At 39.9% G+C, this 19798-nt stretch overlaps 1 protein-coding gene across 2 annotated transcripts; it reads right to left on the reverse strand.

The window, feature by feature from the left end:
* Positions 1–8810: 8810 nt before the first annotated feature.
* On the reverse strand, positions 8811–9945 carry LOC129474444 (proteasome subunit alpha type-4-like). 2 transcript variants are annotated; one of them, XM_055265730.2, is made up of 2 exons: positions 9816–9945; positions 8811–9722 (listed from the first exon to the last, which is right to left on the reverse strand). In XM_055265730.2, the coding sequence occupies exons 1-2, from the start codon at positions 9859–9861 to the stop codon at positions 9076–9078; spliced, it is 693 nt and encodes a 230-aa protein (XP_055121705.1). In that variant the 5' UTR covers positions 9862–9945; the 3' UTR covers positions 8811–9075. The 2 variants fall into 2 exon arrangements, with proteins under 2 accessions (XP_055121705.1, XP_055121715.1); XM_055265740.2 differs by having other exon boundaries at positions 9130–9230; positions 9355–9945.
* Between the last annotated feature and the right edge of the window lie 9853 nt (positions 9946–19798).

Below are 19798 nucleotides of genomic sequence, written 5' to 3' on the forward strand. Positions count from 1 at the left end.
CACATAAAAACAATGACAAAAACCACATGATTATCTCAATAGATTCAGAAAAGGCCTTTGACAAAATTCAACACCCCTTCATACTAAAAACTCCCAATAAACTAGGTATTGATGGAACGTATCTCAAAATAATACGAGCTATTTATGACCAACTCACACCAATATCATACTGAAGGGGCAGAAGCTGGAAGCATTCCCTTTGAAAACTGGCACAAGACAAGGATGCCCTCTCTCACCACTCCAACATAGTATTGGAAGTTCTGGCCAGGGCAATCAGGCAAGAGAAAGAAATAAAGGGTATTCAAATAGGAAAAGAGAAAGTCAAATTGTCTCTGTTTGCAGATTACATGATCATATATTTAGAAAACCCCATCATCTCAGCCCCAAATCTCCTTAAGCTGATAAGCAACTTAAGCAAAGTCTCAGGATACAAAATCAATGTGCAAAAATCTCAAGCATTCCCATATACCAATAAAAGACAGGGAGCCAAATCAGGAGGGACCTCCCATTCACAATTACTAAAAAGAAAATAAAATACCTAGGAATACAACTTACAAGGGATGTGAAGGACCTCTTCAAGGAGAACTACAAACCACTCTTCAAAGAAATAAGAGAGGGCCGGGCGCGGTGGCTCACGCTTGTAATCCCAGCACTTTGGGAGGCCAAGGTGGGCGGATCATGACGTCAGGAGATCGAGACCACGGTGAAACCCCATCTCTACTAAAAATACAAAAAATTAGCCGGGCATGGTGGCGGGCACCTGTAGTCTCAGCTACTCGAAGAGGCTGAGGCAGGAGAATGGCGTGAACCCAGGAGGTAGAGCTTGCAGTGAGCCAAGATTGCGCCACTGCACTCCAGCCTGGGTGACAGAGCGAGACTCCATCTCAAAAAAAAAAAAAAAAAAAAAAGAAATAAGAGAGGAAACAAACAAATGTTAAAACATTCCATGCTCATGGATAGGAAGAATCAATATCATGGAAATGGCCATATAGCCCAAAATAATTTATGGATTAAATGCTATCCTCATCAAGCTACCATTGACTTTCTTCACAGAATTAGAAAAAACTCCTTTAAATTTCTTAAGGAACCAAAAAAGAGCCTGTATAGTCAAAACAATCCTAAGCAAAAAGAAGAAAGCTGGAGGCATCCACTACTTGACTTCAAACTGTACTACAAGGCTACAGTAACCAAAACAGCATGGTACTGGTACCAAAACAGATATATAGACCAATGGAACAGAACAGAGGCCTCAGAAATAATGTCACACATCTACAATGATCTGACCTTTGACAAACCTGACAAAAACAAGCAATGGGGAAAGGATTCCCTATTTGATAAATGGTGTTGGGAAAACTGGCTAGCCATATGCAGAAAACAGAAACTGGACCCCTTCCTTACACCTTATACCAAAATTAACTCAAGATGGATTAAAGACTTAAACGTAAGACCTAAAACCATAAAAACCCTAGAAGAAAACCTAGGCAATACCATTCAGGACATAGGCACAGGCAAATAATTCATGACTAAAACGCCAACAGCAATGGCAACAAAATCCAAAATTGACAAATGGGATCTAATTAAACTAAAGAGCTTCTGCATAGCAAAAGAAACTATCATCAGAGTGAGCAGGCAACCTACAGAATGGGAGAAAAATTTTGCAATCTATCCATCTGACAAAGGGCTAATATCCAGAATCTACAAAGAACATAAACAAATTTACAAGAAAAAAAAAACCCCATCAAAAAGTGGGCAAAGGATATGAACAGATACTTCTCAAAAGAAGACATTTATTTGGCCAACAAATAAATGAAAAAAAGCTTATCATCACTGGTCATTAGAGAAATGCAAATCAAAACCACAATGAGATATCATCTTATACCAGTTAGAATGGTGATCATTAAAAAGTCAGGAAACAACAGATCCTGGAGAGGATGTGGAGAAATAGGAAAGCTTTTACACTGTTGGTGGAAGTGTAAATTAATTCAACCATTGTGGAAGACAGTGTGGCAATTCCTCAAGGATCTAGAACCAGAAATACCATTTGACCCAGCAATCTCATTACTGGATAAATAACCAAAGGATTATAAAGCATTCTACTATAAAGACACGTGCACATCTATGTTTATTGTAGCGCTGTTCACAATAGCAAAAACTTAGAACCAACCCAAATGTCCATCAATGATAGACTGGATAAAGACAATGTGGCACATATACACCATGGAATGCTATGCAGCCATAAAAAATGATGAGTTCATGTCCTTTGCAGTGACACTGATGAAGCTGGAAACCATAATTCTCAGCAAACTAACACAAGAACAGGAAAACAAACACTGCATGTTCTCACTCATAAGTGGGAGTTGAACAATGAAAACACATGAACACAGGGAGGGTAACATCACACACCAGGGCCTGTTGGGGGACTGGGAGGCAAGGGGAGGGATAGCATTAGGAGAAATACCTAATGTAGATGACTGGTTGATGGGTGCAGCAAACCACCATGGCACATGTATACCTGTGTAACAAACCTGCACGTTCTGCACATGTATCCCAGAACTTAAAGTATAATAATAATAAAAAGAACAAAGTAAACAGTGTAAAACAAAAGATCAGTAAGCTTGAAGGCACAGCAATAGCCAAATGAAGCACAGAGAGAAAAAAGCCTTGGACAATATTAGGTGTTGTAATCTTTGTTGTAAATAAAGATGGGAGAAATGGGGGCACAAAATTTTGAAGAAATAATAACTGAAATTTTTGAATATGAATACTACAAACCACAGATCCAAAAGGCTCAAGGAACCTGATGTGTAAAGAAGACCACATCAACATTTATTATAATCAAATTGCCTAAAAAGAGCTTTAAAGGTACAGTCTTAACACGGGAAAAGGAATAAAGTTGTACTTATGATAAATACTCTTAAGGAGAACTTATAATGAGGAATTTGACTTTGTCAGAAAGGTTACGAAACTGCAGAAGTGCTTTTGACCTGGTAAATAGATCAGATGAACAGATAAGGGTGGAGAAAGTGCTAGAGACATAGGAAACATATGGGGCCTGGGGGATAAGAGAGTGAGAGAGAGTGGTGTGTCTACATATATATACATACATCTACGTGTGTTTGTGTTCTTAACAAGAGGAATTGTGACTATAGAGAATGAAATAGAATCTTGTTTCTAAGTTTCAAGAGGTTAGGAAGAACTCTGTAAGTTATAAAAAATCCTACCTCATAAAAGACCAAGAAACTGGAGGATTTTAACAGATTCAGAAGGGAGTAACATTTGGAATAAGGATCAGACGGCCTAGAGGAGATACATGTAAAATCACATTTTCTTCCTCTGCCTTCAGTGAAATATTTCACAGATTAGTCCTTCTCCGTCACCTTACTTGACACTCTTCAACTCCTTAACTCCAAAATGTTGTTATTTGAAAGGATTCCCTCTTTGGCCTCCACCATTCTTCAATTGACATGCTCTACCCGTGATCTCAATTACCATCTAAAAGCCCATGACTCTCAAGACCAATGCTTGTCTCCTGCCCTCCAAGCACAAATATTCTAATAACTACTGGCATGTCCATCTAGAAACACCACAGTACCTTAAATTCAATATTTACAAATTTAGAAATTATTTTCCTTTCTTCCTCCTATATATGTATTATTTTTAATGGTATCCATAGTTCATCAAAAAACACAAGCAAAAGTCATTCAATGTTCTTTTCTCTTCCTCACTGACTGCATCTAATATGACACTAAATTCTGTTGGTTTTAACTCCTTAGTTATCTTTTATCTATACTCTCATTTATAACTCACTGTGACTGTCCTAATTTAGAAACTTTACCATCATTACTGTGAATGAACAATTGCTATACATCAAGCAGTAACACAATAATAATCTTTCTAGATCTCAGAGAAGATCATATGATTCTCCTGGTTAAAATTTTTCAGTGGTCTCCACTTCAGTAAAGAGATTCCCAGATGTCTTAGTCTGGGTACCTTGGGCGTTGCTTATTTCATGTACCACAGTGGCCAAATAAATCTCCGTCCCCGAATACACACCATAAAGCTTATGCTTTCTCTCACCTGAAATACTTAACCCGTGTTTTAAGTCTGAGCAGCATCTTTTTCCTCCCCAGAGGTAGAGTTTATAGAAAGTCTTGTTTTTCAACTTTTTGTCACCAGGGTACTATTTCTGAAATAATCTGAAACACTATTATCTCAATGGTCCCACATCCTTCCAATGATTAAAACCAAACTCCATTAGCAAAATATTCAAAGTCTTTCACTCTTGCTACTTCCTCCCTTGTTCTAAAAAACCCAGCTATATGGACCTCCCTACATTTCATTGAATGTTACTTGATTGATTTTATTCATAATGCCCAAAAGATGAAAACAACTAATATTCATCAACAGGTATATGAATAAACAAAACATGTCATAGTCATACAATGAGATATTACTTAAAATCAGAAACAAACTATCAATATGTATAATAATATGGATGATCTCAAAAACAGTGTAAGTGAAAGAAGCCAGAAATAGATGAATACAAATTATATAATTCCACTTCTATTGAGAATAAACACAATTTATCTAATCTAATAAAAGTCAGAATAGAAGTTGCCTCTACTCAGTGGGAGAAAGTCACTGGAAAGAGGCAAGAAAAACTTTTCTAGAAGGATGAAAATACTCTATGTCTTGATTTGGTATGGGTTACATGGACATACACATTTATCAAGGCTCATTGAACTGTACATTTAGAATGCACACTTGTGCATGTCACCATATATAAATTTAATTTCAGTTTAGAAAGAAAGTTATAAAAATGGAATAAGGAGAGTAATAAGAATAGCTGACATTTATTGAGCACTTGTTCTGTGCTAAAATTATTACTATCCTCTGCAGAATCTTCCAGCGCTTGCATTTAGATTAGTGGTATCTCAAATAAGTGCTTCAGTGATGGTGGCTATTATTATAAATACATAAAATATGTCAAAATACTTACAGGATAAGAGGGTCATAATATAAACCCCTGGACAGTCACAAAATTACACCCTTTTTTCACTCTTTTATATCCAAATGAGGATAATATCATTGCAATGATACTATGTTGTCATATATAGGATCTGTTTTTACATCATAGGATTTTTTTTCAGTTTTTATTTTTGGTACTTCAACTTGTGATAGCCACTAAAAACTTGATACGTGCCTTTATTTGCAACAGTAAAATGAAAAACTGACTAAAATTGAAGGGGTCAGGACAGTTAAACCAATTTTACTGGCTTTTATAAAAAGCTTAAAGGAATAACCTCCTAAGGTCGGGAATGCCTTTTTCTCTAGAAATGAAAAAGGCATCATAAAAAGACACTTACTGGGTTCATAAAATTCAAATGAATATATTATTACCAAGTTTCACAATATTAAAAGACAGATGATAAAAGGAGAAATGAAATACATGAAAGAAAATTGAAATTGATCATCAAAAATGCTAGGTATAAGAACTCTAGAAAATTCACTGGTAAACCAATTAGAATTACATTACAATTCAAATGATTACCATAAAATCTAATATCATTTAATATGAGATTTCATTTTTCTATTTTCCCAAGTAGAAGACAGAGCTTAGTCAAGTATACTTAAAATTCATGTCATTTATCAAGTGTCTGGTAACCTAAAATAAATCAAACTCTGGTTATATAATATAGTTATTCTGGTTAATTTGACTAATTTATGTGCCCCTTAATCATTTTTTATCGAGTTACTAAATGAACAGAAAGCAATCGTTTTTATCTATGATGCTAATCATCAGAGCCATTCTGTCTTTACATCTCTTTTGTAATCACTTCAGTTCTGTAAAATGGAAGCAGATACCAAATGAAGCTTCTATTGCTTATGTGACTGATATCAACTATAAAATATTCAAATAAACTGCAACAAACTATAAAGTCAGACCTTCAGGTAGGCTACCAACCAACAAAATAATTCCTTCTCTTCCACATCAGCAGTTTTTTTTGTCACATGTGCTAAGTTAGTGAAGCAATTATTTTTTAAGTACATGTCTATAGCTTTTCTATCCCTTACCACACACTGCCTGACATGTTTAAGCAACCAAATAACGCTATTTCTACAATTACATCTTTTATGAAACTGGACCTTATTTGATACAACACTAAGAAAATAAAGATGAGCTTTTTTAAATTAATAGACTATTTTTAGAGCAATTTAACTTTAGAGAAACACTGAACAGAAAGTACAGAATTCCTATACACTTCCTGTTCTCTGTGTCCCCCACAGATTCTCCTGTTATTAACAGCTTTCATTAATGTGGCACATTTGTTACCATTGATGAGCCAATACTGATAAATTGTTATTAACTACAGTCTATAGTTTACATTAGATTTCACTCTTTGTATTGTACAGCTCTACAGGTTTTAACAAATGCATAAAGTCATGTATTCATCAATATCATATCATAAAGAATAGTTTCAGGGCCCTAAAAATCTCCTGTACTCCACCTATTCATCCTCCCTGCAAATCTTTTGCAACCACTCATCCTTTTACTGTCACTATAGTCTTGCCTTTTCAAGAATGTCATACAGTTGGAATCGTGTAATATGTAGCCTTTTCCGATTGGCTGCATTCACTTAACAATACACATTTAAAGTTCTTCTATATCTTTTCATGGCTTGACAGCTTTTTGTTCATAACTGACAAGTCTTCCATTATATCATTACACCATAATCATTTATCTGTTCACCTATTGAAGGACATCGTTGTTTCTTCTAAATTTTGGGAATGATGAAAAAGCCACTATCAACATTTATGTCAAAGTTTTTTTCTATAGATAGAAGTCTTCAACTCATTTAAGTAAATACCAAAGAACATTACTGCTGGATCATAGAGTTTAGATTTGTAAGAAACTTTCAAACTGTCTTCCAAAGTGAGTATACCATTGGGTTTTCAACGAAAAGTGAATGACAGTGATGTGCTCCACATCCTCATCAGCATTTAGTGTCATAAGTGTTTTTTATTTTTGCCATTGTAATAGTAGTAACACTGTGTCATTGTTGTTTTTATTTCAATTGTCTAATGACATACAATGTTAAACATCTTTTTGTATATTTATTTGCACAAGATCAGATGAGTTTGTTGGTCAATTCTACCAAACATTGAAGGAAGAAATGATACCAATTCTCTACTATCTGTTTCAGAAAATAGAATCAGAGACTGCTCTTGTTTTCTAGGATGCCAGCATTATTTCATACAAAAATCAAAGAAATAAATCACAAGAAAGGAAAAATGCAGACCAATATTTCTGATTGAACATAAATGCAAAAATCTTCAAGAAAGTATTAGTAAAGTCAATCCAACTATGCATAAAAAAAATATGTACCCTGACCAAATAGGATTTATTCCGGTTATGCAAGGCTGGTTCAGTGTTTGAAGATCAACTAATGAAATCCATCATATTAACACGCTAAAGAAGAAAAATTATATTCTCACATAAATAGATGCAGAAAAAGCATTCAACAATGCTCCACACCTGAAATCACCCCAATTGTCTCATAGAACTGACATTTATGGTTTATTTTGAATAAACATAGAAATTGACTCTTCCAGTCTTAAAACTTGAGAAAGTTACATTTATCTTATTTGAACTCCTTTCTCAGGAAACCAGCTATCAGAACTCCTAAATAATATCAAGTAACTGAAATTTACCAAATCTTTGTATCTGGACAATAAGACTCCACACCCCTCACCCATCATGATTGCCTAAGTGATTACCTGCTTCCTGTTGACAACTCTTCTTTAATCCTCCCTAATTCCTGTTTTCCTGCATATAGTTACATTTCTTCCCTGCTGTATAAACCCCTGATTTTAGTTGGTCAAGGAGATGGGTTTGAGACTGATCTCCCATTCCCTCAGCTGCAGTACCCGATTAAAGCCAATACTTGTCTCAGTGATTGGCTTTCTGTATGGTGACCAGCAGGATCTAGACTGAACCCCTGGCTTTTTAATAGCACACCCATTCATGATGCAAACTCTAGGCCCCATCTAGTGATGAGTGCATTGAAGACATTCTTCATCTTCAATAAAGGCTGTTTTTTATTTTATTTCTGGCATTTTCTTTTTTTTTTTTTTGAGACGGAGTCTTGCTCTGTCGCCCAGGCTGGAGTGCAGTGGCGCAATCTCGGCTCACTGCAAGCTCCACCTCCCGGGTTCACGCCATTCTCCTGCCTCAGCCTCTCCAAGTAGCTGGGACCACAGGTGCCCGCCACCACGCCCAGCTAATTTTTTGTATTTTTAGTAGAGACCAGGTTTCACCGTGGTCTCAATCTCCTGACCTCGTGATCTGCCAGCCTCGGCCTCCCAAAGTGCTGGGATTACAAGCGTGAGCCACTGCGCCCGGCCTATTTCTGGCATTTTCTATTGATATTTTTTAGAGTTACATCCCTCTCTGATATGGTTTGGCTCTGTGTCACCACCCAAACCTCATCTCCAACTATAATCCCCATGTGTCAAGGGAGGGACCTGTAATTCCTACATGTTAAGGGAGGCAGCTGACTGGATCATGGGGGCAGTTTTCCCCATGCTGTTCTTGTGATATTGAGTGAGTTCTCATGAGATTTGATGGTTTTATAAGTGTTTGACCTTTCCTGCTTCACATGCTCACACTCTCTCCTGTCACCTTGTGAAGAAGGTGACTGCTTCACCTTCTGCCATGATTATAAGTTTCCTAAGGCCTCCCAGCCATGTAGAACTGTGAGTCAATTAAGCCTCCTTTGCTTATAAATTACCAAGGCTCAGGTAGTATCTTTTTTTTTTTTTTTCCATTTTCCAAATTTTATTCCAAAAAAAGGGGATGTGTGTGGAAGATTAAGATGTCCATGAAGAGTAACCATCATCATTACAATAAAGTATTCAACTGGACAGAAATGACAAGGACCCAATTCAGTATGTAATGTCCTATTTTCCCACTGCACCAGTTAAAAAAAGTCAAAGCCTTCCTAGTGTGGAAGAGTAGGACAGCTTTTACACTGAAATGGTGCCCCAAATAAGTAATAAAATCTCTGATTCTGTCTATTTATCCTTTTCTTTCTGTTCTTTTTCCTTCTTCTCACGCTCAGCTTTGGCTTCTTCTTCCTCGTGTTTTTTGATCAACTGCTCCACTTCTTTTTGTTTGAGAACTCTGATTACCGTCTTTCCATTCTCTCTTGTTAGTGTTGCAATTTCCACTTTTTCAGCAGAGAGTTTACTAACATCCATGGTCTTATTTAGTACTTTGATAGCTAAAGCAAGTGCTGACTTCAAGGTCATTTCTCCTTCTTTGTAGTCTTGTTTCAACATTGACACAGCTGCAGCGCTATTATTTCCAATGCATGTGGCCTTCCATCCCCCGTAATTTCCACTAGGGTCACTCTGATAGAGCTGAAAGCCATAGTGCTTATCCCAGCCAATGTACAGCAATGAAACACCAAAGGGACGTTTTCCTCCAAATTGTGTATAAGCTTGTTTGATATCACACAGTGCTATAACCAGCTGCTCACAAGGTATTGGCTCCTGATACTGTAATAAATACCTTTGAGCAATAAGCCTTAGTTCATTAGTCAGAACATTAGCATCAGAAGTTATGCCTGCCACACTGCAAGCCATGTCCTCATTGAGTTTATAAATTTTTTCAGAAAAAAAGACTTCATCAAGAAGCTTGTGGATGTTGCGTCTCTCTGCTGCAAGCAAAACACCATCATTTGCTAAAATTCCCAAACAGGTGCCTGCATGTCCAATAGCTTCCATGGCATATTCAACTTGGTATAAGCGACCTTCTGGAGAAAATATAGTGGTCCTGGAGTCATATCTTCGAGACATGTTTTCTGAACTTTATATAGTTCCAGATGGAAAACCCTGAAGACTTGAGATGTCCAAGGAGCCCTTAACTCTGTGGAAGAATAAACCACCCTCAGGTAGTATCTTTATAGCAGTGTGAGAATGGACTAATACAGTAAATTGGTACTGCAGAGAATTGGGTACCCTACAAAGATACTTGAAAAGGTGGAAGCAACTTTGGAAGTGGGTAATGGGCAGAGACTGGAACAGTTTGGAGGTCTCGGAAGAAGACAGGATAAAGTGGGAAAATTTGGAGCTTCCTGGAGACTTGTTGAATGGTTCTGACCAAAATGCTGATTGTGAGGTGAACAATGAAGTCCAGGCTGAGGTGGTCTTAGATGGAGATAAGGAACTTATTGGGAACTAGGGTAAATGTCACTAACACTATGCTTTAGCAAAGAGACTGGTGGTATTTTGCCCCTGCCCTAGAGATCTGTGGAACTTTGAACTTGAGAGAGATGATTTAGGGTATCTTATGGAAGAAATTTCTAAGCATCAGGGCATTCAAGACATGACCTGGATTTTTCTGAAAGCATTCAGTTTTATGCATTCACAAAGAGATGGTCTGAAATTGAATCTTATGTGTAAAAGGGAAGCAGAGCATAAAGGTTTGGAAAATTTGCAGCCTGACAATGTGATAGAAAAGAAAAATCCATTTTCTGGGGAGAATTCAAGCAGGCTGCAGAAATTTGCATAACTAACAAGGAGCTGAATGTTAATCTCCAAAATAATGGGGAAAATGTCTCCAGGGCAGGTTAGAGATCTTGGTGGTAGCCTCTCCTACCACAGGTCTGGAAGCCTAGGACAATAAATGGTTTCGTGGGCCAGGCCCAGGGCCCTCACTGCTCCACCCAGCCTTGGGACATGGTACCCTGCATCCTAGCCACTTTGGCTCTGGCTATGGCTAAAAGGGGCCAAGGCACAACTCCTGAATTGCTTCAGAGGGTGAAAGCCCCAAACCTAGGCAGCTTATATGTGATGTTCGGCCTGCGAGTGCACAGAAGTCAAGAATTGAGGTTTGAGAACCTCCACCTAGATTTCAGAGGATATATGGACAGAAGTCTTATGCAGAGGTGGAGCCCTCATGGAGAGCCTCTGGAGAACCTCATGGAGCCCTCATGGAGAACCTCTGCTAGGGCAGTGCAGAAGAGAAACTAGGGATTTGAGCTACCACACAGAGTCTCGACTAGGGCACTGCCTAGTGGAGCTGTGAGAAGTGGGCCACTGTTCTCCAGACCCCAGAATGGTAGATCCAACAACAGCTTGCACTGTGTACCTGGAAAAGCCACAGGGACTCAATGTCTGCCTGTGAAGGTGCTGCCCAAACTGTAGGAGCCCACCCACCCCTTGCATCAGTGTCCCCTGGATATGAGACATGGAGTCAAAGGAGATAATTTTGGAGCTTTAAGATTTGATGACTTCACTACTGGATTTTGAACTTCCATGGGGCCTGTAGCCCCTTTGTTTTGGCCAATTTCTCCCATTTAGAATGGGAGCATTTACCCAGTGCCTATGCCCCCATTGTATCTAGGAAGTAACTAAGTTGCTGCTGATTTTACAGGTTTATAGGTGGAAAGGACTTGCCTTGTCTCAGATGAGACTTTGGACTTGGACTTTTGGGTTAATGCAGGGATGAGTTAAGACTTTGGGGGACTGTTGAGAAGGCATCATTGGTTTTGAAATGTGAAAAACATGAGATTTGCAAGAGGTAGGAGTGGAATTATATGGGTTCAGTTCTGTGTCCCCACCCAAATCTTATCTAGAATTGTAATACACATATGTCAAGAGAGGGACCTGTAATACCCACATATTGAGGGAGAGAGGTGATTAGACCATGGGGGAAGTTCCTCCCTTACTGTTCTCATGATAGTGAGTGAGTTCTCATGAGATCTGATGGTTTTATAAGTGTTTGATAGTTCCTCCCTCACACACTTAAACTCTGTCCTGCCACCTTGTGAAAGATGCCTGCTTCCCTTTCTGTTATGATCATAAGTTTCCTGAGGCCTCCCCAGACATGCAAAACTTGAGTCAATTAAACCTCCTTTGTTTATAAATTACCCAGTCTCAGGTACTATCTTTATACCAGTGTTAGAATGGACTAATATATTCTCCTTATATCATCCAACCATTCTTGCATATTGTCCACATTTCTCATTAATGTCCACAGCATATTAATCATAGACATTTTTAATTCCCAGTCTAACCCTTCTAAAATCTCTACCACATCTGAGTCTTCTCTTGATGCTTATCTCTTTGCCTTGTGTTTTTTGTTTGTTTGTTTTGTTTTGTTTTATTTTTGCTGTTTTGGTATCTCTTGTCATTTTTTGTGGAAAGCTAGACACAATATATCAGGTAAAAATAACTGATATAAACAGTCCTTAATGTAAGGGGTTACGTTTATCTGGCTAGGAGTTAGGCTATGTTTACCATTTGCTGTAGCTATGCTACTAGAAGCTAAATTTCATCCAGTGTTCTTGTTTTTGTCTCCACTGTTGTCTTTGGGTTTCTGCAAAGGCTTCTTCCTAAATAGGGTCTAAGACTTTCAGATCTTTCTGCAAATTGTAATCTCTTGTTACAATATAAGAACCATATTGGTGTGGCAGTAAGGTGTGCAGGGAAGTGGAAAGATGCAGTCTAAAATCCTATGTTTGGTCTCAGTCTTTACACAGCCTATGACCCTGGCTGTGACATTCACAAGTGTTTCTCAGCTATTTTTACCCACATAGGTGAGACAGAAGGCTGGAGTGAGATGGAGTTGATATTTCCCTTCCCCTGGGTCATACCCCTTCCCCTAAGTTATACCCTAGGATCTGGAATAACCCAAATGTGTTAGGCTCTGGTGAAACAGTGTCCTTTGAGGGCAGTCCTTTGTTAAGGAGAGCAAAGTGCTCTAGATTTACTTTAAAATGACTCCTATTCCTCTTCTCTTACCAGAAAGTGTGAGGCGTTTTTTCCCTGATCTTCACAAGGCCTTAATGTGAGGTGTTGTATTTATCTGTCTAGAAGTTAGTCTATGTTTACTATTTTCTGTAGCTGTCATGTTAGAGGCTACATTCCCTCTAGTGTCCTTGTTTTTGTCTCCACTGTTGTCTTTGGGTTTCTGAGGACACTTCTGAGAACCTGATGGGGTTCCTAGAGTCAAAACTTATGAAAGGGCACTCTGCCTTCCCAAGTGAAAAGCTCCGGCCTCCAGGAGATTTTCTTCTCCCAAGCTAATCTAGACTCAGTCTTGTAGCCATTAGTCAATTACCCTTTAAGTATTACTATCAGGTCTGGCAGTGTATTCCGCAACCTGTAAACAGTATTCCCTGCGTTTGCTTGCCTCTCTTGTTTTGCGGGCAGTGGTTTTCCCTGTAATATCAATTCTCTAATGAATCTTAGAAGAGTTATTAACTTTCAGTTTGTTCAGCTTATATTATTGCGAGGATTTCTACAACCAAGCAGCTTGGCTTTAAAATCTATTTTGAAACTTGTTTTACCTTCTCTCTCATCTTAGACTTAAAATGTACTTTGAAACTCTTTGTTTCCCTCCCTTCCCACCAGGCACTCTTTTGCACTGCACTTGCTTATCTAAATATATGCTTGCTTGGAAATTTCAGGGGATAACCTTGAAATAAACCATGCAGGAAGACCAAGCAGCAGAATTCTCCCCAGCTAAGGATTACTTCAAGGCAATTAATCTACAACCTGGCCATTGTTAAGATGGTGCCAGCCCACACTCTAGTTGGACAATAACTCAAGGTAGCCATCGGAACAAGACACAGAAACCCTGTACCCTGCCCCACTCCCACATACTTCTGATGCCAAGTTTCTCTTCTTAAACCCACTCACTTGCCTACAATTTTGAAATTGTTTTGGACAATTTCAAAGACAATGGAAATGGCATGAGCCTGGCCATTTCCCAACTGCTAGCATTTGAATAAAGTTGCATTACTTTCACCACATCTCACTTTTTGTATTTTGCATTTCAAGCAGCAAGCAGCCAGATCTGAGTTCAGCTACAAATTTGGTGCCCTGTGTGAAGAGCTGTGCTTTCAGAATGGTTTAGCCTCCCCATGTGAAGAACTGTCTGCCTGGTTTCCAACAAATAGAGTAACTGGCTATGGCAGTGTGCCAGGGCTTACCCACTCATGCTACCAGGCGGAGTGACAGTTGCTCATAAATTCCAGCTACTTGTGGCTAGCTGATTCCGTGGCTGAAACTCCATGGAGCTCCTCAGCAGCTACCAAGATGCTTTTGTCTTGGGGATCTTCCCATCTTCCTCCTTTACCCTACCCCCAGTGGCATCAGCTGCATATAATGCTGTACTGGTGCAGGAAAAATGACATCTGGGAAATCGATGGGCTTCAAGGCTTGGTAAGTCACCCAGTGCACCTAGGAATCCTCTATCTCTGCCATGTGAACTTTTTTTGCTGTTTGGACCTAGTGTGGGTCATTCATAGTGCCATTTTTGGCTTGTATGCCACTTGGATTTTGCATGAGTCATCTGTCATGCCTTTTGGGCTTGGGACAAGATTTTAGAACTTCTCTCAATTTTTCCCTTTGTGGGAATTGGTTTAGGAGTACTCTAATTGAATTTAATTGTGTTTGTGTCTGCATTTGGATTTATGTCTGTTTCTATTTCTCTTTCTAAAAGTGATTGGTATGGTCTTTATCCCATCTGCAGGTTCAGGTCCCATCAGAAAAAAATGAGCCTGATTTTCTGAAAGCAGCAAGGTAGGTCATGCCTCTCCTTGTTAGGAAAAGAACAGGTCTTACCATCCTGGCTCCTGATTTTGTTACCCTCTTTAGGACTTCAAAGTATTCCCCACACTTGTGTTACAGTTGGTGGGAGAGGAAGAGGAAATGTGTGAGCTTTCCTGCAGGCAATCTAGATGGGCCTGGAATCCTGCTGGTTGCTCTCTGTGTCACTTTAGGTAAGAAAACAGGATCCATAGCACCTGGGTCCAGTCCCTGCATGATCCTCACTCTAACCCATTTTCTTTTTGTTTGCTTAATTTGTCACCTTGTCTGTTGTCACTCTGTCTCATTTCACTGGGATTGCCAGGTCAGTAGGACTTAGACCTGGTATAAGACTGAATTATTAGGAAGGGCTGTGCAGACCATTGCTAACCCCTGGCCTACTTAAGGAACTCTGTCTTTGAAGTCTCTGGCTGTTGAGGCCATGTGGCAAAGCTTATACAAGCATTGCCCACTGAGACTGCAAATGGCATTATATACACAAGGAGTTCCAGACTAGGGGAGTTCATCCAGCCCCTGGGCCTTTGATTGAGGAGGAACTCAATATAGAGACAAAATTCGTGGCAACGTTTCCACTCCAACTGAAAACTCCCTGGGGCATATCCTGGCCAATTGGAAGGCCTGTAAAAATAAGCCTATGACTAGAAAGAAAATGATTTCTTATTATAATACCATCTGGCCTCTGTATAGGCTAGATGATGATGTATATTGGCCTCTAAACTGAAGACTTCAATATTGTACCCTATTACAATTGGAGTTGTTCTGTCAGAGGTTTGAGAAATGGGAAGAAATATCTTATGTCCAGGCTTTCGTGTTACTACATAACCAGGACACATGTCATGAGAGGTGAGAGCAGATTGCTAGCTATCCAAAGAGACGAGAAGAAAGCCCTTTTCAAGTCAAACACAGAAATCAGGAAAAGGATGGTGAGGAGATGGGCCTCTTAAATGCTTTCAATCCCCTTCCTCCAGCCCAAGCCACTTAAGCAGCCACTCCAGCCTAAGCTGCCTTGGTGCCACCACTGGAGGCCCTGGACTAGGAAGGAGGGGCAACTGCCCTACCTCAATAGAATGAAGGAATTGGAATGTTCTTCCCCTCCAAGACCTGACAGGGCATCCAATGGGCCTTACTGTGAGTAGGGCAGGGCAATATCCAATGAAAGAATACCCACCCAACCACTCATTGGTAGAATAAAACAACAGGGCAGGCTGTTGGATATTATTGGACTTACAGCTTATTCTCTGCCTCAGACTTGCTAAATTAGAAAAGCTCCAATCCACCCTTTAGAGATGACCCAGAGAAAATAACTAATCTCTTTGCCTGTGTCTTTGCTACCCACCAGCCCCCATTACAGGCCCTGTTAAACATGCTTTTGACTGTGGATGAGAGAAGGCTGGTGATAGATAAGGTAAATGAGGAGGCTCAGCACCTACATCAGAAAAATTCCAACAGGATTCCCAACCCCACATGGACAACTCCATTTTTGGATCTCAATTGGGACCCCAAAAATGGGGACATGGCCCAGCTGGATCATTATAAGACATGTATCCTGGAAGGACTTAAAAAGGAGGTGTCAAAACAGAAGAATCTGAATAAAACTCTGGCAGCTATCCAAAAGAAAAATGAAGACCCATCTGATTTCTTACAGCTCATTTACAAAGCTTACAGTAAATATACAGATATTATATACAGATATAAACTAAGAGGCTCCCAAAAATTTGAGAATGATAAACATGACTTTCATTCAACAGAGTACCTCTGTCATAAAGAAGAAACTAGGGAAACAAGACAGGGCACTTGGAATAAACCCTCTGCATTAGGTTGCTCTTGCATTGCTATGAAGGAATACCTGAGACTGGCTAATTTACAAAGAAAAGAGGTTTCATTGGCTCATCCTTCCGTAGGCTGTACGAGCATGGCACTGGCATCTGCTTGGCTTCTGGGGAGGCCTCAGGGAGCTTTTACTCATGGCACAAGGTGAAGCAGCAGCAGGCACATCAACACAGTGAAAGCAGGAGCAAGAGAGAGGTGGTAAGTGCCACACACTTTAAACAACCAGATTATGTGAGAGCTCATTCTCTACCACAAGGACAGCACCAAGCCATGAAGGATTCGCTCCCATGACCCAAGCACCTCCCAATAGGCCCCACTTCCAACACTGTGGATTACATCTCTATATGAGATTTGGAGGGGACATCCAAGCCACATCACTCTCCTAGTTGCTTGATATTGCCTTCAGGGTATACAATACTAGGGAAACTAAAAGGCTAAAGCCAGCCACAATATATTTGAAAACTTTGGAGAAAAACTCATGCCAGACAAAAGAGGGGAGATGAAGTGGTCAGAGCATGGCCTTGGGTAGCAACCAATGTGCCTATTGTAAGGAAGGAGGCCACTGGAGATCTGACTGCCCCTAAACTAAAGAAAAGACAAAAGAAGGGGTTGCTAAGAATGAAGTTTGAAGTAGATGGTAGAACAGTACTATGCTTCCAATAATTAATGACAGTGCCTCTAAATCTTTCAGAGCCAGTTAAAATTTCCCCAAAGGATCCCTGGGTACAACAGTGGGGCACAAGCTGATTGATTTTCTTGTTGTTATGGGCACATATTATTCAGTTTTAAACACCCCTGAAGGAAAAAGCACAAAAGCAACAGTACTCGTGATGGGGGTTGCAAGCAGAATGCGGCAAAAGGTTTTCTTACAACCATTAGAATGCTAACTGGGGGATTTGCAGCTGAGGCACAGCTTCCTTTCTGTGCTAGAATCCCCTATGCCATTGCTGGAATGAAACTTGCTTTGTAAATCAAATTCTTAAGTGACTTTTTCCCCAGAAAAGCAGCAGATACACCTACAGGTCCCACCAAAACAAGCATTGCAGCTGCAGATACTACTCACTAATCCCAACAAAGAGAAGAAACCATTCCTCTGGAAAGCAATAAATGAGTGAGTAACTGCATATGGGCAGACAAAACCCTTGGCCAAGCTAAGAATGTGCTGCCTGTACATATAGAAATAAAAGAAGGAGTCAAAATACCTTGGAAAAAACAATATCCATTAAAATGAGAAGGCTTTGATGAGATTCAGCCTGTATTGCAAAAATTTATTTAACAATGGGCTGATTCAACCCTGCAGATCTCCATATAACACTCCTATCCTGCCTATGAAAAATCCCTGCTTGAATGAATACCCTTTTATACAGAATTTAAGAGCTATTAATGAAATTGTCCAGTATATTCATCTGACTGCACCTAATACATACACCCTATTCACTGCCATTCCCAGAAACTATGGATGGTTTTCAGAATTGGACTTAAAGGATGCCTTCTTTGCATCCCATTTGAAGAAAAGTCCCAACAGCTATTTATATTTAAATGACAAGACCCAGAAACTAAAGCAACTTTTCAGCACTGTTGGATGGTGTTACTTCAAGGTTTTAAAAACCTGCCCACCCTTTTTAGTGAAATACTGGCAAGAAACTTTAAAAATTTGCAATTAGATGAGGAAGTTCTGCTACAGTATATAGATGGCTTGCTGCTAAAGCTCAAGCTATGATAAATGCCTGGCCAACACCATATTGGTTTTAAACCACCTGGCACAATGCAGATATAAAGTGTCTCCTCAGAAGGCCCAAATCTGTAAACAAAAAGTGACATACCTAGGGTTTCCATTAAAACAGGGAAAAAGAAGCCTGATTTCAGACAGGAAACCAGGCAATAGCAGCCATAAAGGCCCCTGAAAACAGGAGGCAATTGTGGGGATTCTTGGGTATGGCAGGCTTTTGCCAAATTTTAATCCCCAGCTTCAGACTTGTGGCTAAGCCCCTCTATGAAGCCCTGAAAAGATTAGACTTGAAAACCCTGCACTGGATAGCAGAATGTCAACAGACATTCAACACTATGTTAAAGAAAATCTAGTGTCAGCCCTGGATCTGGGATTGCCAAATCCCCAGAAGCCATTCAAGCTTTATGTACATGAAAAGCAGAATATAGGGCTAGGAATGCTATTCCAAATGTTGGGGGATACCTCACAACCTAGAGCACATTTTTCTAAACAATTGGATCAAATGACTGAAGAATGGGTCCCTTATCTCTGGGCAGTGGCTGCCACCTGTAAAATTCCACAGGAAGCAGAAAAGTTTACCCTAGGACAGTCCATCACCATATTTGTGCCTCATCAGGTCCTAACTTTGCTAGAAAAGAAGTGAGGCTACTGGCTTACTGCAGAGGAAATGGGTAAATAAATTAGGTCATCTTCTGGATGACCTAAATGTCACCTTATAAACCACCACAGCCTTAAACCCAGCCACCTTGCTTCCAGCCACTGATCCTGATCAAGAATTGAAACACAATTGTCTAGAAATCCTTAATGTGGCTTCCTCCAAGAGGTGGACCTGTCAGATCGATTGATGATCACTCCAGACTGGGAGCTCTACACTGGTGGAAGCAGCTTCATAGAAGATAGACACCAAGCCAAGTATGTGATGGTGACCACAGGTAAGGTAATAGAGGCTCATGCCCTTCCTGCTAGCACTACAGCACAAAAAGCTGAGCTGATTGCTCTCACCAGAGCTTTAGAATTGTCCCAGGGGAAGTGAGTAAACACTTACATTGGCTCCAAATATGTCTTTATGATGGTATATGCCCATGGGCTATTTGGAAAGAACAAGTCCTCTTGGCCTCAGGAAATAAGAACATTAAGCATCTAGTGGAAATCCTTGCCCTGCTGGAAGCAGTCACTCTACCTGCTCAAGTCACCATAATGCAATGCCCAGGGCATCAAAAAGGGAACCAAGCAGCCAACAAAGACACATATTTGGCTGCCTGGGAAGCACAGGTGCTTGAGGGCTGTCATACCTCTTTGGACTTACCAGACTCGAGCCTCACTATACTGAGGAGGATGAAGAGTGTGCCCACGATTGAGGGTTAACTAATGCAGACCCTAGTTCATCTTGGAAGACTACACTCATGGGATCTTTGGCTCCAGAGACTTTGGTTTGTTCAATTCTCAAACATTTACATGAAGGAACCCACTATGATACCCTAGTTGACTTAATACAGCCCTACCTCAGAGGGCCACACATTTAGAGAACCATCCAGAAAATCACACAAGGATTCTACCTGTGTGCAAAAAGTAATCCCAAAACTGAACATAGTCCACCCAAGAAAGGAGTACAACACC

The sequence above is a fragment of the Symphalangus syndactylus genome, chromosome 2 (genome assembly GCF_028878055.3).
Source record: "Symphalangus syndactylus isolate Jambi chromosome 2, NHGRI_mSymSyn1-v2.1_pri, whole genome shotgun sequence".
NCBI classification, from domain to species: domain Eukaryota; kingdom Metazoa; phylum Chordata; class Mammalia; order Primates; family Hylobatidae; genus Symphalangus; species Symphalangus syndactylus.